The sequence below is a fragment of the Vulpes vulpes genome, unplaced genomic scaffold (genome assembly GCF_048418805.1).
Source record: "Vulpes vulpes isolate BD-2025 unplaced genomic scaffold, VulVul3 u000000899, whole genome shotgun sequence".
In the NCBI taxonomy this organism is placed as follows: Eukaryota; Metazoa; Chordata; class Mammalia; order Carnivora; family Canidae; genus Vulpes; species Vulpes vulpes.
Window position 1 is genome coordinate 2,197,918 of NW_027325780.1, and position 13,178 is coordinate 2,211,095.

Genomic DNA, 13,178 nt, shown 5'->3' on the forward strand with positions numbered 1-13,178 from the left:
ACCTCAGCATGTGAATATATAAAGTGTTAACGTTCTTCACAAATTACATTAAGAGTAGACCTCAAACACTCATCATCTTTTGAAGATTCCTGAGCAAGCCTGACCTACCCTTAGGCCCAACCAAAAGATGACATTTCTGGTGTCAGTGACAATACCATCCATGAACAGTACCTGTAATCTAGAACCATAAAAATTAGAGTGATTGGCTACACATTCCAGAGGGCCCAGCATGACCTTCCCAATGTATATAAGGAAAATCAAGGTCACAAAGCAGGGGCAGCCCGGGTGGCTCAGCGGTTTAGCGCCACCTTCAGCCCAGGGCGTGATCCTGGAGACCTGGGATTGAGTTCCACGTCGGGCTTCCTACATGGAGCCTGCTTCTCCCTCTGCCTGTGTCTCTGCCTCACCCTCTCTGTGTGCCTCTCATGAATAAATAAATAAAACCTTAAAAAAAAAAAAAAAAGAAATTCCGGGCAGGAAAAGGGGAACCATACATAGCAAGGCACATCAATACTTCTCACTAGAATCAGATGCCAGCCAATCTCTCCCATCAGGCCACAATTTGGATGCCTTGTGTTAGCAGCAACACTTAATTAAAATACAAAGAACAGAAAGTCCTCTTCCTGGAGGTTATCAGGAGCCAGGTTTGAAGTCAAAGCTAGGTTTTCCCCCCAGACAAAGCACCAATTTACTAACAGGTACTGCCCTGAAAACCACAAGTCAGTCCCAGGAGGTGCAGGCAATGAAGATCAGGACTAGAGGAGTAAAACAAGGGTGCAGCCACATTTGCACTGCCAAGGCAGGCAGCAGGACCAAGTGCATGGAAGGAGATCTCAGAATTTCTCTGCCAAGGATGAGGTCTAAGCCTGTCTGATTCCAAGAGGAGAGGAGGGGAGGGGAGGGGCCTGAGCTGGGCAGAGCTTGCTGGAACTGATGACAAAGAACTCCCTTCTGGCACAGAGCTGGTGGAAAGCAAAGGCACAGATTTCAAGTACAGTCAACCGCTTTCGACTTCTTCTGGCATAAGGCCAAGAAAAGATAAGGCGTTATGTAACACACACACACACACAAATAAATAAATAAAGCGAGCAAGCAAGCAAACAAGAAAATACACTTCTGATTAGAAGGCTAGTATCAGCTATAACCCCTCATCCATTCCTGAGGCCCAAATGGGGAAAATGCTGGCCCAAAGGATACTCGAGTTCTCAGGGTGATTTCTACCTCCCAGTTCTTCCTCCCTGTCAGATTTCCAGTGGCCTGGTGCCCTGCCAACTCAGGGCACCATCCATCTGCTGGTGGCAGGCTTGCAGAGGTGGAGACAGAGGAGAGTGAGAGCTGCTCACTCTTGACTCCCGGCAATTTCACACACGAGACAACCAACTTGGCTAGGGTCAGGGCACACCAGGGCAGATAACAGTCTGCAAGGACAAACCTGATGACAAAGAAACCAGAAACAGTCCCACTGATCCTGAGAGAGAATCTAAAGTAAAGCAACCCATCAAGGGCCCAGAGAGATTAAAAAGGTACTTGGAAAAAGAAAATTCTAGAAGAAATATAATACTGATCTTCAGTCATCTAGATTTGTATTTACATTAGATTTCCTCTTTGGAGTTTGAGGCTTAGATGGACCTAACAAGTATTAATTTATTTATAAAATATTTTGTGCACTTATGACATGTTTCCTGACTCCAGAAACACGTGCCATACAATTTTATAACAATTGGCTTCTTCCTCTAAGTGAGCCTCAACAGTCTATTTTTAGAAATAAAATAGCTATCATGACAGAATGTGTTTTGTCTTATCTTCTCCTATAGATACAAAAAAGCACAGTGCTACAATAAGGTGCTTAAATTTTTAGTATTTTGTCAATCCCAATAAAATTCTAAACTAATCTCAACTAGTAATTTCTAGAATCTCTGTCGCTGAACTATAGAAAGGTGTTGTTAAAAACACATTGGACCAACACATCAAAGAAGAAAATAAATATCACCCTCTCTTTTTTGCTCTCTTAGGCTGTAGCAAGGGGAAGTGGGGCTGAGAACTATAGAGTTATTGCCACATGCCTAGTCCTACACAGATGCATTAGAACCTGCCTTTAGTAGCTTGTCTCCCTGATGAACACCATGAAATCCATCCCTCCCTGTATGCAAAAGGTAAAGCTGACTCCAATTTTTCACTTCATCCATACTTCACTATTAGAAGAACAGAACTTCACTTGTTCCTCTCACTCTATACCTAACAAATTAAAGACAAGGATTTATAGTCCAACCCTAGTCCCCTGGTATGACAACATTTTAAATTACAGAGCCTGGCTGCATTACAAAGACAAAACAATGGCATAGGGAACATGCCCCAGCATGTTACATACTCACCTGTGCAACTGCCTTCCTGGTTAAAGTATCTATCTGGGCACTGGGAAAGACACTGTCCATCCAACAGCACTTGGGAAGGCCAGCAGGCTGTGCAGTTATGTGGGCTCTTCCCTGCACACCTGAAACAGGATTGGTGGCAAGCTGGAAGATGGAAGATAAAGCAGAGGGGACAATCAGGAAAGCCACCATATGACAAATGTAGTAACTCTGTCTCTCCTGTTAACATTTCTGGGTTGGAATAAGTTCTGCACATCCACTTAGTTTTTCCAAGGACAGGGCACACATCTCACATACTTCTTTCAAAGGCCATATCTTGCAAAGCAAGCATCTGTGGGACCCAGATTAAGTAAGGCACAAATGCCAGGAAACAGAAGTAACCATTTGCAGAGTCATACATTTCTTTCTTCCCAAGTTCCATTCTCAGAGAATGTCAAATAAAGACCAGGAAGCCATAAAACAGGGCTCCTTCCATCAGGACAGCTCCTCCTTCATCATTAGACAAAGGGCTGTTTATCAGGCTGCTCAAATTACAGAGAACAGTGACAGAAGATTTACTTACAAAGCTTTAGATGGTGCCTACTCTCTAATAGAGACTGGACATACACAGGTGAGAAGAATCGTCCAACACTGTGAGCTGCTCAAACTAGCTGTATCAACAGACACACAAGTAACTGGAATACAATTAATGGGAGACAAAGTATAATAGAGGCAGTAAGAGCATCACATTGCAGTTCTATGTGGCCTTGACTAATTTATGTAATTTCTCAAGACTCCTACTTTCTCATGTATAAAATGAGAATATAAACTGTACATCATGCATGGGGTACTGTGGACACTAATTGGGTTTGATACATGTAAAGTGTAAAATTCTTAGGACAGTGCTAAGTACATTAACAAGGGCTTAATAAATCTTAGCTGTAATTATTACCATTAAGTACCATGATACAAGTACCCACAGGTGTAAAAAGGAATGTGGAAGCAAAGAGAAAGAAGGCATCTCTGCTTGTCTACATCAGACCTTTAAGAATAAAGGGGATCACTGAGGGGGGCACTTGGTGGGATGAGCACTGGGTGTTATGCTATACGTTGGCAAACTGAACTCCAATAAAAAAATTTTTTTTAAAGAATAAAGGGAATATTTGTATCAATTCCCAAGGGTGGACAGTGTATTAATCATGCCTTTTTATTTTCTGTATTTCTGAAACTTTGACATCTGGGGTCCTGCAAATCCTGAAGAGACTGCCCTCCCAGGGCTAGGAATTCCTAGAGATAGTAAATGACTAGCCTGGAAGAGTATTTTTCATATGCTAATTAGCCAGTCCCTTGTCCACACACCCATCACCTCCTCTATCACTCACACCACTAACTGTAGACAGTCCCTATGCCAAAGCCCACTGAAGTTACTCAAACTAGCCAACCCTAAACTGCTTACCAGGCCTCACTTGTTCCTTTCCACAGAAAGCACAATAAAGGCTCTTGCTTACATTTTCCCCTCATTCCCTCTGCCTTTTGACCAACTCTAATGCTTCCTGGTGTGGCCCCTGAAGAGCCTGCAATGCCTCCTTCTCTTGGGAACTATGAGTAACACATGCTTCTCTTTTTTTTTTTTTTTTTTAACACATGCTTCTCAATGGCAACTGTCTCCTAATCTCTTGGTCTCATCATATCTGAATAATAATAAAACCTCCATTATGAAACAATTAGTCATTCACCTACAATCATTCATTATTGAGTCTCAAACAGTTCTAGGTGTTGGGGATACAATGTGAATAAGACAAATACCTGATTCTTAACCCATGTGGATGATCCCACATTTCAGGCCACCTTCTGTCCATCCAGTGGACAAGATCCACAATGGCAGGGACCATACTGAGTCTCCTCTTTTGCCTTTTCTATCCCTTCTATCAAATACTCAGAGACCAGCAGCTTCGAAGAACCAAATGTGATTTTACACCAGTGAAGGTTTCCATTTCTGCCAACCTCCAATAGAAATGCAACATACAGTTTTTGATGTTCCGCTAATATAAGCTGGGATGTCCTGGTCCAGTGGTACTGATAGTTAAATATTAAACTACTGATACATGGGTGATATACACTGCTGTCATAAGCCTTCTAGTGCTCCTTGAAGCCTCAGCCTTATTACTCTAGCATCCTATCTCATCCATAAACCAGCACCTAAAGGTTTAAACCTCCACCAGGAGGCTTCCAGTACCCTTGTTCCTGAGCTAAAGCCAGTACCCATTTGGATTGGGCAGTAACTTGCCTTACTGGTTGATAAATATTTTTATTCTTATTTCTGGATACACTGCAGAGCTTTATGTCTATTTAACAGTATTTATTACTATATGAAAAACAGAGCTAGAGCTCCAATTTTTTTTTAAAGATTTATTTATTTATTTATTCACAGAGAGTGAAAGAGAGGCAGAGACACGGGCTCTCTGCAGGGAGAGGCTCCATGCAGGGAGCCTGACGTGGGACTCTATCCAGGGTCTCGAGGATCACACCCCGGGCTGCAGGCGGCACTAAACCGCTGCACCACCGGGGCTGCCCTAGAGCTCCAATTTTTAAAATGATTTCTTTTTTATATTGCCTTGTAAACAATTCTTACTAGCACAAGTCTCAGTAAGAAAATTTGCCCCCAAACATTTTCAAAACCACTGAGAAAATATTTCCTTTTCAAAAACCAAAAAACAAATAAGGTAAGCAAATATAAAGGGAGGGTACATATTTGCCCATTCTGTGAGACACATTTAACACAAACAAATAAAACAGCATGTAAAAGAAAATCAAGTAGTAATATTTCAAAAACCAGCTAAATTACACTGTCAACACAAAGCTTTCCAAGGTGATTTGGGGAAGCAACATACTTAACACATGTTTAGATATACCTATGATAATACCAATATGTTTATATTAGACTTTACAAGATTGCTAAAATCCCTAGCTCTTCCTATTATACCTCCCTAATAAAAAGGAAATCAAAGCCTATCACTGTGGAATTGAAAACTAGGAAAAGATGAATTAATGTCTCACAAGCACACAACATACTTTATTTCATTGTATTTGGTCACAAAGTCAATGTGATAACCTTGCTCAATGTGAATAAAGATCATTATTGAATTATATAAAACAAGGAAGCAAAGAGGACAAGCAAGTTGAAAGACTGATGGGCTAAGAATTCTACAAGAAAGTCCCTTTGTCACCCACTATATCTTAGATGCCATGGCAAACTTCAGAACTGCTGTCATTAGAAATGTTTAATGACCAAATGGATAATGAGCCTATTAGTTGCTAAGTGGCACAGAGGGAAAATGATATACTGGGTGACCACATTGTCAAAGTATTTTTTTCCTCTACAATGCTCTATTTCTGTAAGTATAGGCATTTGCATCTTTAAAACAATCTCATGAAATTTCAATTCGGTGCCGGTTTGAGAAATGCCTACACTATTTCAGTGACTTTAATGAGGCTCTATCATTCTATGGAAGCTGCTTTCATAGCAGGAGCTCTGGTTTGAAGTCTAAGATCCTTCAAGGAAGACTAACTCCATTACAGGGCATATACGGAGAAGATTTCAAAGAAGTTCTGTGAATAATTTCCCCATGTAATACTACATTTTAGGAGAATGGTTTTCCAGTTGATGGCTAAGTATATTTCTGAAAAAGCGTAACAGAGCACCTTAAGCATTAAAAAGTGTTGGCATTAAAAGTGTTCTTAGATGACTGTAAAGTCTAATCAACCTGACTCCAATAAAAATTTTACCTAAAACAATTAAAACATCAATTTTTGTTCTGTTCTATTCTACTCTTATTCTATTCTATCCTGTCCCCTATTTAAATTTCAGACAACAGCGTGCCCAGGTGCCTCAGTCAGTTAGGCATTTGCCTTCCACTCGGGTCATGATCCCAGGGTTCCAGGACTGAGTCCCACATAGAGCTCCATGCTCAGTAGGAAGTCTTCTTCTCCCTCTGACCCCCCCCCCACTCATTCTCTCAGTCTCTCATAAATAAATAAAATCTTAAGAAAAATAAATTTCAGACAACAAACACTACTACTTTTTTCAATGATATAAAAAGTGGTCCAGAATCTCTACTTTCATATCATATAAAATTTTCTGACTTTTCAAATCAAAAACAATTTTTGAAGTAGACTTCTCTTGAATTATGATGTAAATATCAAAAATCCTCTAGGAGGGAAGCCCGGGTGGCTCAGCGGTTTAGCGCCGCCTTCTGCCCAGGGCCTAATCCTGGGGACCCAGGATCGAGTCCCATGTCAGGCTCCCTGCATGGAGCCTGCTTCTCCCTCTGCTTGTGTCTCTGCCTCTCTTTCTCTCTGGGTCTCTCACGAATAAATAAATAAAATCTTAAAAAAAAAATCCTCTAGTTAATACAGTAGGAGTACTGTGATAAGGGATGAAAATTGAAATGAGTTAAGTCAAATACAATCAATCTCCCCCTTTCCCTCACCCTCCTTTTCCTCTTCTCTTTCTCTTGCTTTTTTTCTTTTTAATAAGCTGAACATTTACGAGTAAGAATCACATCTTTTCCATATCTGTGATTCCTGTAGTACCTAACAGAGTCATATCATAAGTTCTCAGTCAATGAATTTCTGCCAATTCAATGGGTGAATCTGTAGGTAGGTGGGCCAGTGGGTGGATAGGTGGATGGAACACTGGCAACACATTCCTCTACTCCTCCAATTTCTTTGATCATTTTCTTTCAGCCTCTCTCGGTTGATGTCAGGAATATTGGAGCTTCCCAAAACTGCACCCTTTGCCCTTTCTCTTCTCACTCTTGGCAAACTTATCCATAGCTTTAACTCAGCCATGCTGGTGAGTCCGAAATTTATGTGTACAGCTATGGCCTTTACTCTGAACTCCAACCACACAAATCTAACTGCCTAGGGGATATCTCTCTTTGGTGTTTCATTGGTATCTCATCCTCCTCATTTCCCAAATACTACTCATTATCCACTTCCAAGTTCAGCCCATATTTACTTAATGCAAATTATGGCATCATATTCCTCCTGTCCCAAATTGCATTTATTGTCTACCTCTAGCCCCACATCCTACCCACTGCCTCATCTTTTTTGTGTATTCCCTGCCTCACTTGGTAGTCACACGATTTACCAAGACACTCACGCTGAAAATCTTGGACGTTTACTTTCCTATCACCACAACCCATCCAAGACATGGTGATTTTTACTTCCTAACTCTCTGTCAAATCAATCCCAACTTAACATCCTCATGACCCCTTAGACCTTAAATATCACTCATGATGTAGATTAGTGCAGCAGCTGCCCAACCAGCTCTACTTTTTCTCCCCATTTACCTGCTGCACAGGTAAGGGATTGATTTTTATAAGATGCAAATTGACCACATTATTCCTCTACTTAAAAACTTCTAATAGTTCTCCAATACCAATACTGTCAAACTCTAAACTCCTTAGTGTAGCACATAAAGCACTTCATGACATGGTTCACCCGCATGTCTCCAGAATCATTCCCATAATTTACCACTTTGGGCTTTATACTGCAGGAATACCAAATGCATTGGACTTCTCCAAATACAGCATGCCTTTGAACCTGCTGTTTCCTTGACTTGAAGTGCCCTCTCCCATCTTCTGCCCTGGTGAATTGCAATTAACCTTGAAATAGACTGATGATGTAGTTTTCTCTGCGGATCTTTTCTCATACTCTCTCCCCCCAGACAGAATCAGTCTCCTCTGTTCTCTCTGGGGGATAGAAAGATGAAAAAGATTAAGACCATGCTTTAAGGAAAGCATGATCAAAAAAAAAAAAAAAAAAAAAGGAAAGCATGATCAAGTATGGGAGGTTGACATGTGAACCAGGAATTAAAAGAACATGAGCAACTTGCACCTTGTGCCTACTGTTATTACGGTGTTGGGGAGCAAGAATTTCCTGACACCTCAAGGTCCTTCTAGCTGGCCTCAGAATCAAACTGACATGTGACAGATTAACAAGAGAAAATCAGATTTAATAGTATATGTATGGTGAATCCATATATGTCATTCTAAACTAAGGAGGAGGGGTTAGGGGCCTGAGACTTCAAAGGGAAGGCATGCAATCCTCAGGAGGATGAAAGAGAATGTTAGGTAAACAAATGTTTGCTGGGCCATTCAGAAACAATCGGACATACTGAAGACTTTGATCAAACAGACCTTGTAGACCCCTCCCTGTCTACCATACCCAAATTATATCATGAGAGCTATGCTGATAGCTCTCTTCCTTCTCCATATAAATTCTTTTTAGGCAGTGGTGGGGAAGGTAAAGAGCTTTTCCTAAATCTTCTGGGTTTTGAGTGCTTTTTAACTCAAAATAATCTTTATGCCAAAGCGGCCATCTTGGAACAGTGGGCCCTCGGCCCTTACAACAGCATATTGGTAGTCACACGATTCCTGGTTCTTACTAGCACAAGTCTTATTCCTGGTTCAGATGTCAACCTCCCATACTTGATCATGCTTTCCTTAGGGTATTGTCTTTATCTTTCTCATCTTTCTCTCCCCAAAGCTGAGCACAGTCATTTTGTAAAAACAAGAAGGGAAAAGTGAAGAATATTGAACACTACCAAAAAGCATGCATTTGCACAGCTTATGTCAGCACTCTGGGGACTACATTAAAGAGTGTTGCTTAATATAGATGCCATGTATTTTATTCAATTAATGCAAGGGGATCCCAATTTCATAAATGCTCTTAAGCTAAGCAGGCAGACTCCTGCCCATTTATTTCTTTAATTAAAACTCTGCCTTGCGGCCTTTGGTGAATCTTAGCAACAGCTAAATAGACCAAAATACCCACGATATACTTTTTCTTCTGATTCACCGAAAGCTAGTTAATTAACTGACCAAAATAATTGGTGAACTTCCTATTTAGAGAGAGGAAAAAATGGTGTTCCAGCCCAAGACGGTGATATGGGAGGCCCCTGAGCTTACTTCCTACCACAGATACAACAAATCTACAGCTACACATAGAACACTTCCCTCTGCAAGAAATTCAGAAAGTAGTTAACGGGTTGAGGGACTCCTACACATGGGGCAAATGAGAACAAAACCTATATGGAAACAGGTAAGGAAGGCTGGGACACTCTTGCCATGCCCACCCCCACCCCCAGGGCCATACACAGGAAGAAACTCCCAGCTTCTCCCTGAGGAATGAAGGGTTTAGAGTCAACATGAGATGCCCCAACTTTTAAGAGTCCATGGAGGGATGGGTCCCTAGCTCTGAAAGCCAAAGGGGCTTGCATCCACAAAACCTGTAGACTATAGAAAGTAAAGAAACATTTCATTCATTCATTCATTCATTCATTCATTCATTCATTCATTCATTCATTTATGAGAGATAGTGAGAGAGAGCAGGAGCAGGGAGAAGAGGAAGAAACAGGCTCCCCTTGAACAGGGAGCCCCATGTAGGGCTCAATCCCAGGGTCCCGGGATCATGACCAGAGCCAAAGGCAGACACTTAACTGATGAAACCACTCAGGCACCCCTAAAGAAACATTTCTTAATGGACTCACAAGGACAGGTGGTGGTTATTCCCACTGTCCCCCAGACAACGGCAGTCAGAAATGCCCATTCTCCTTCTCTTTCCCTGAAAGAGACCTATTTGTATATCTTAAAAACTGCCAACTAAGGGTGAGGTTTCTAATTTAACACACACATAGAGGCCCACAGCCTACGCTCCTCTTTGGAGACCTGGGCAGTGGACACCATATCCGTGCTCTACCTCTGCCCTGCTCCCAGTCACTAGTGTCTTCCTGCAAAGATCTGATGCACATGTCTGGCACACCCTTGGCAGCCTGGCTCTGGTAAGTCAGTGAGGTTTGAGTTCACTGGTTCAGTGGGACTGTATTAAACAAAGAAACAGTTCTTAACCGGCTGGCTGTCACTCCCAGGCTCAGTGCAGAGGGAGCACACAGAAATACCATCTCCCAGTGTTCTCTTGGAAGAGGTATATTTGCATGTTGTAAAAGCTGTTACTTGAGGCTCCAGTTTCAATCAGCCAGCATCTTCCATGCTGGCTGAGGTCCTCCCCTTCGGGACACTGACAAGTCTCAGCACACCCTCCACTACTGGGGGCCACTAAGAACAAAGAAGGTGGCACAATCACAAAGGGTTCGAAAAACACTCAACCGCTAGAGCTGGTTGAACAATAAATGTTCATAGAAAAAACTGCTAGTTGCCAGGCAGGAAATGGATAAAAGTAGTCAAACTATGTAAACTCCCATATATAAGTCTGGGGATGTAATAATGGACAGCATGGTGACTATGGTTAACAATATTGTATATTTGAAAGTTACTAAGTGATCATTTCACAATATATACATATATTGAATCATTATGTCGTATACCTTAAACACAATGTTATATGTCAATTCTATCTCAGCAAAACTAGAAGAAAAAAAATTTTTTTAATTGATACCAAACCTGTATTGACTATGTGTAGTTTTGCCCCCTGCAGCAAAACCCAGTCTAGAGAGGCAATACTGTCTTTAAGACTGAAAAAGAAGGCCTGGAAAAATTCAGTTGCTAAAATTTCCCTGATGTTTACCTGACTAGAGCTCCATGATTATTATAAGTATAATGAGTAGGATGTCCCTGCAGGAAGGGGAGCCACTGTGATGTTTATTACCTCTGCGTTCTTTAAAGCAGTGTATCTACTGAATATACAATGTCAAAAGACATGTTAAGTAAAATTCATTATTGCAGCATAAAGTTCACTTTTAAAAATTTATAATTCCCTCAAAATTAGATCATCTTGAACTCTCTTGCTGAACTGTGTGGGAATGGAAAGAATCCACCATTCATTTGCCACAGAATCGGGGCAATTACCTGGCTAATATAATCATCCTGACCATGTTCAGATCTGGTCCTGGTCACCACTGCCAAGTTGTTGACATGGTGCATTACTAATTGAGATGGCCTGGCCTGAAATTCAATTGTAAAGCTCTAGTGTGAAATGAAGTACAAGAGATCCAGGCTTGGAAAGAAGGAAATATTTCCTGAGCAACTATGTCCTGTATTAAAGCTAGGATCCTCGGTTGCTAAATCATTCGTTAGTTGGTTCTTTTTAAGCCTTACATTCTTCATCTGCAAAATGAAAGTAAATGTAAACTTATAGAATTTTTTAAAAATATTTTATTTATTTATTTGAGAGAGAGAGAGAGAGAGAGCACATTTGAGAATTCATGAATTCTTGAGCACATTCATGAACTTAGGGAGGCCTGGAAAACTAGTGGAGGGGGAGATGAATAAAAAAGTAAGGGATCAAAAAAAAAAAAAAAAGAAAGTAAGGCAAAGAATGCCTGAGTGGCTCAGTGGTTGAGCATCTGCCCTTGGCTCAGGGCATGATCCCAGGACTGTGCAGAGTGGGCAGAGGGGGAAAGAGAGAAGCAGACTCCTTGGGGAGCAGGGAGGCCCAATGCAGGACTCAATCCCAGGACGCAGAGATCATGACCTGAGCCAAAGGCAGATGCTTAACTAACTAAGCCACCCTGGTGCCTCAAACTTACAGAATTTCTAACAAAATTCTTGGTTATAAGAAAGTTATAAACTATTAAGTGATACATATATATACACACAGGTGTGTGTATAAACAACTGTAAAAATCTATGCCAAAAGATTAAAAGGGGTTATCTCAAGATTGAAGGGTTATAGGTAGGATTTACAGATAAAGGATACCTAGTTAAATTTGAATTTCAGATAAACATTGAATAGCATTTTAGAATACCTCAGGCAATATTTGGGATATATTTACACTAAAAAATTCCTTTTTTAATCTGTTAAATATTTTTATTTCTTAATCCTGCATTTTTATTCACTAAATCTGGGTAATCTAGTAGTAGATGTTTTTGTTTTCTTATTTTTCTTACCTATGTTTTTTAAAGTCTCTGTAATATGTACTATGCATGCAAAGAGAAGAAATAAAAATTGAGATTTTTTTTAAATTGTTTTAGTTAGAAGCATAACAATGATAAAATAATATATACTTGCCCTTTTTAATGAGAGGCTTTGCTTACTCACATATGGTCCTTGGACCAGGAGCATCAGCCTTACCTGGAAGCATGCTATATATGCAGAAACTCAGACCTCATCCTACATCTACTAAATCTGAATCCACATTTTAACAAGATTCCCAAGAGATGCCTATGAAAAGCTCTGTTCTACAGAGACCTCAACTAAAATTTAAGGCTACAAAGTAGTTAAATCCTTTAAAAGAAAAAACAACACTTCAAAAGCAGTGTAAAGAGAATCTGAAATGATTGAGTGACCTGACCTGATCCTAGGAACATTCTCAGAAAAGAAAAGAGGCCTCCCAGTGACAAGAGCTCCAGGTCCTTTGTCTTGTCTATCCACCTTGGGCTGCCAGGTATAGCCTCATGGGCTGCACAGTCACTAAATGACTCCAGGAGCCACCCCTCATAGGAATTACCATGAGAATGGTACCCTGGAATTATATAAGATAGCAGCCCCCTACCCAGCTCCACCCTGGAGACTTCAGATAGATTCATGAACTTAGGGAGGCCTGGAAAACTAGTGGAGGGGGAGATGAATAAAAAAGTAAGGGATCAAAAAAAAAAAAAAAAAAAAAAAGAAAGTAAGGCAAAGAATGCCTGAGTGGCTCAGTGGTTGAGCATCTGCCCTTGGCTCAGGGCATGATCCCAGGATCCCGGGATGGAGTCCCACATCGGGCTCCTTACATGCAGCCTGCTTCTCCCTCTGCCTGTGTTTCTGCCTCTCTCTGTGTCTCTCATGAATGAATGGATAAAATGTTAAAAAAAAAAAAAAAAAA

At 40.8% G+C, this 13,178-nt stretch overlaps 1 protein-coding gene across 1 annotated transcript in view; it reads right to left on the reverse strand.

Annotated features, from left to right (window-relative positions):
• The window catches only part of FRAS1 (Fraser extracellular matrix complex subunit 1), a 420,760-nt gene that overhangs the window by 206,506 nt on the left and 201,076 nt on the right, over positions 1-13,178 (reverse strand). Inside the window, exon 19 of the mRNA XM_072745521.1 lies at positions 2,373-2,513. Coding sequence (XP_072601622.1) covers positions 2,373-2,513 — 141 coding nt within the window. The remainder of the gene's footprint in view (positions 1-2,372; positions 2,514-13,178) is intronic.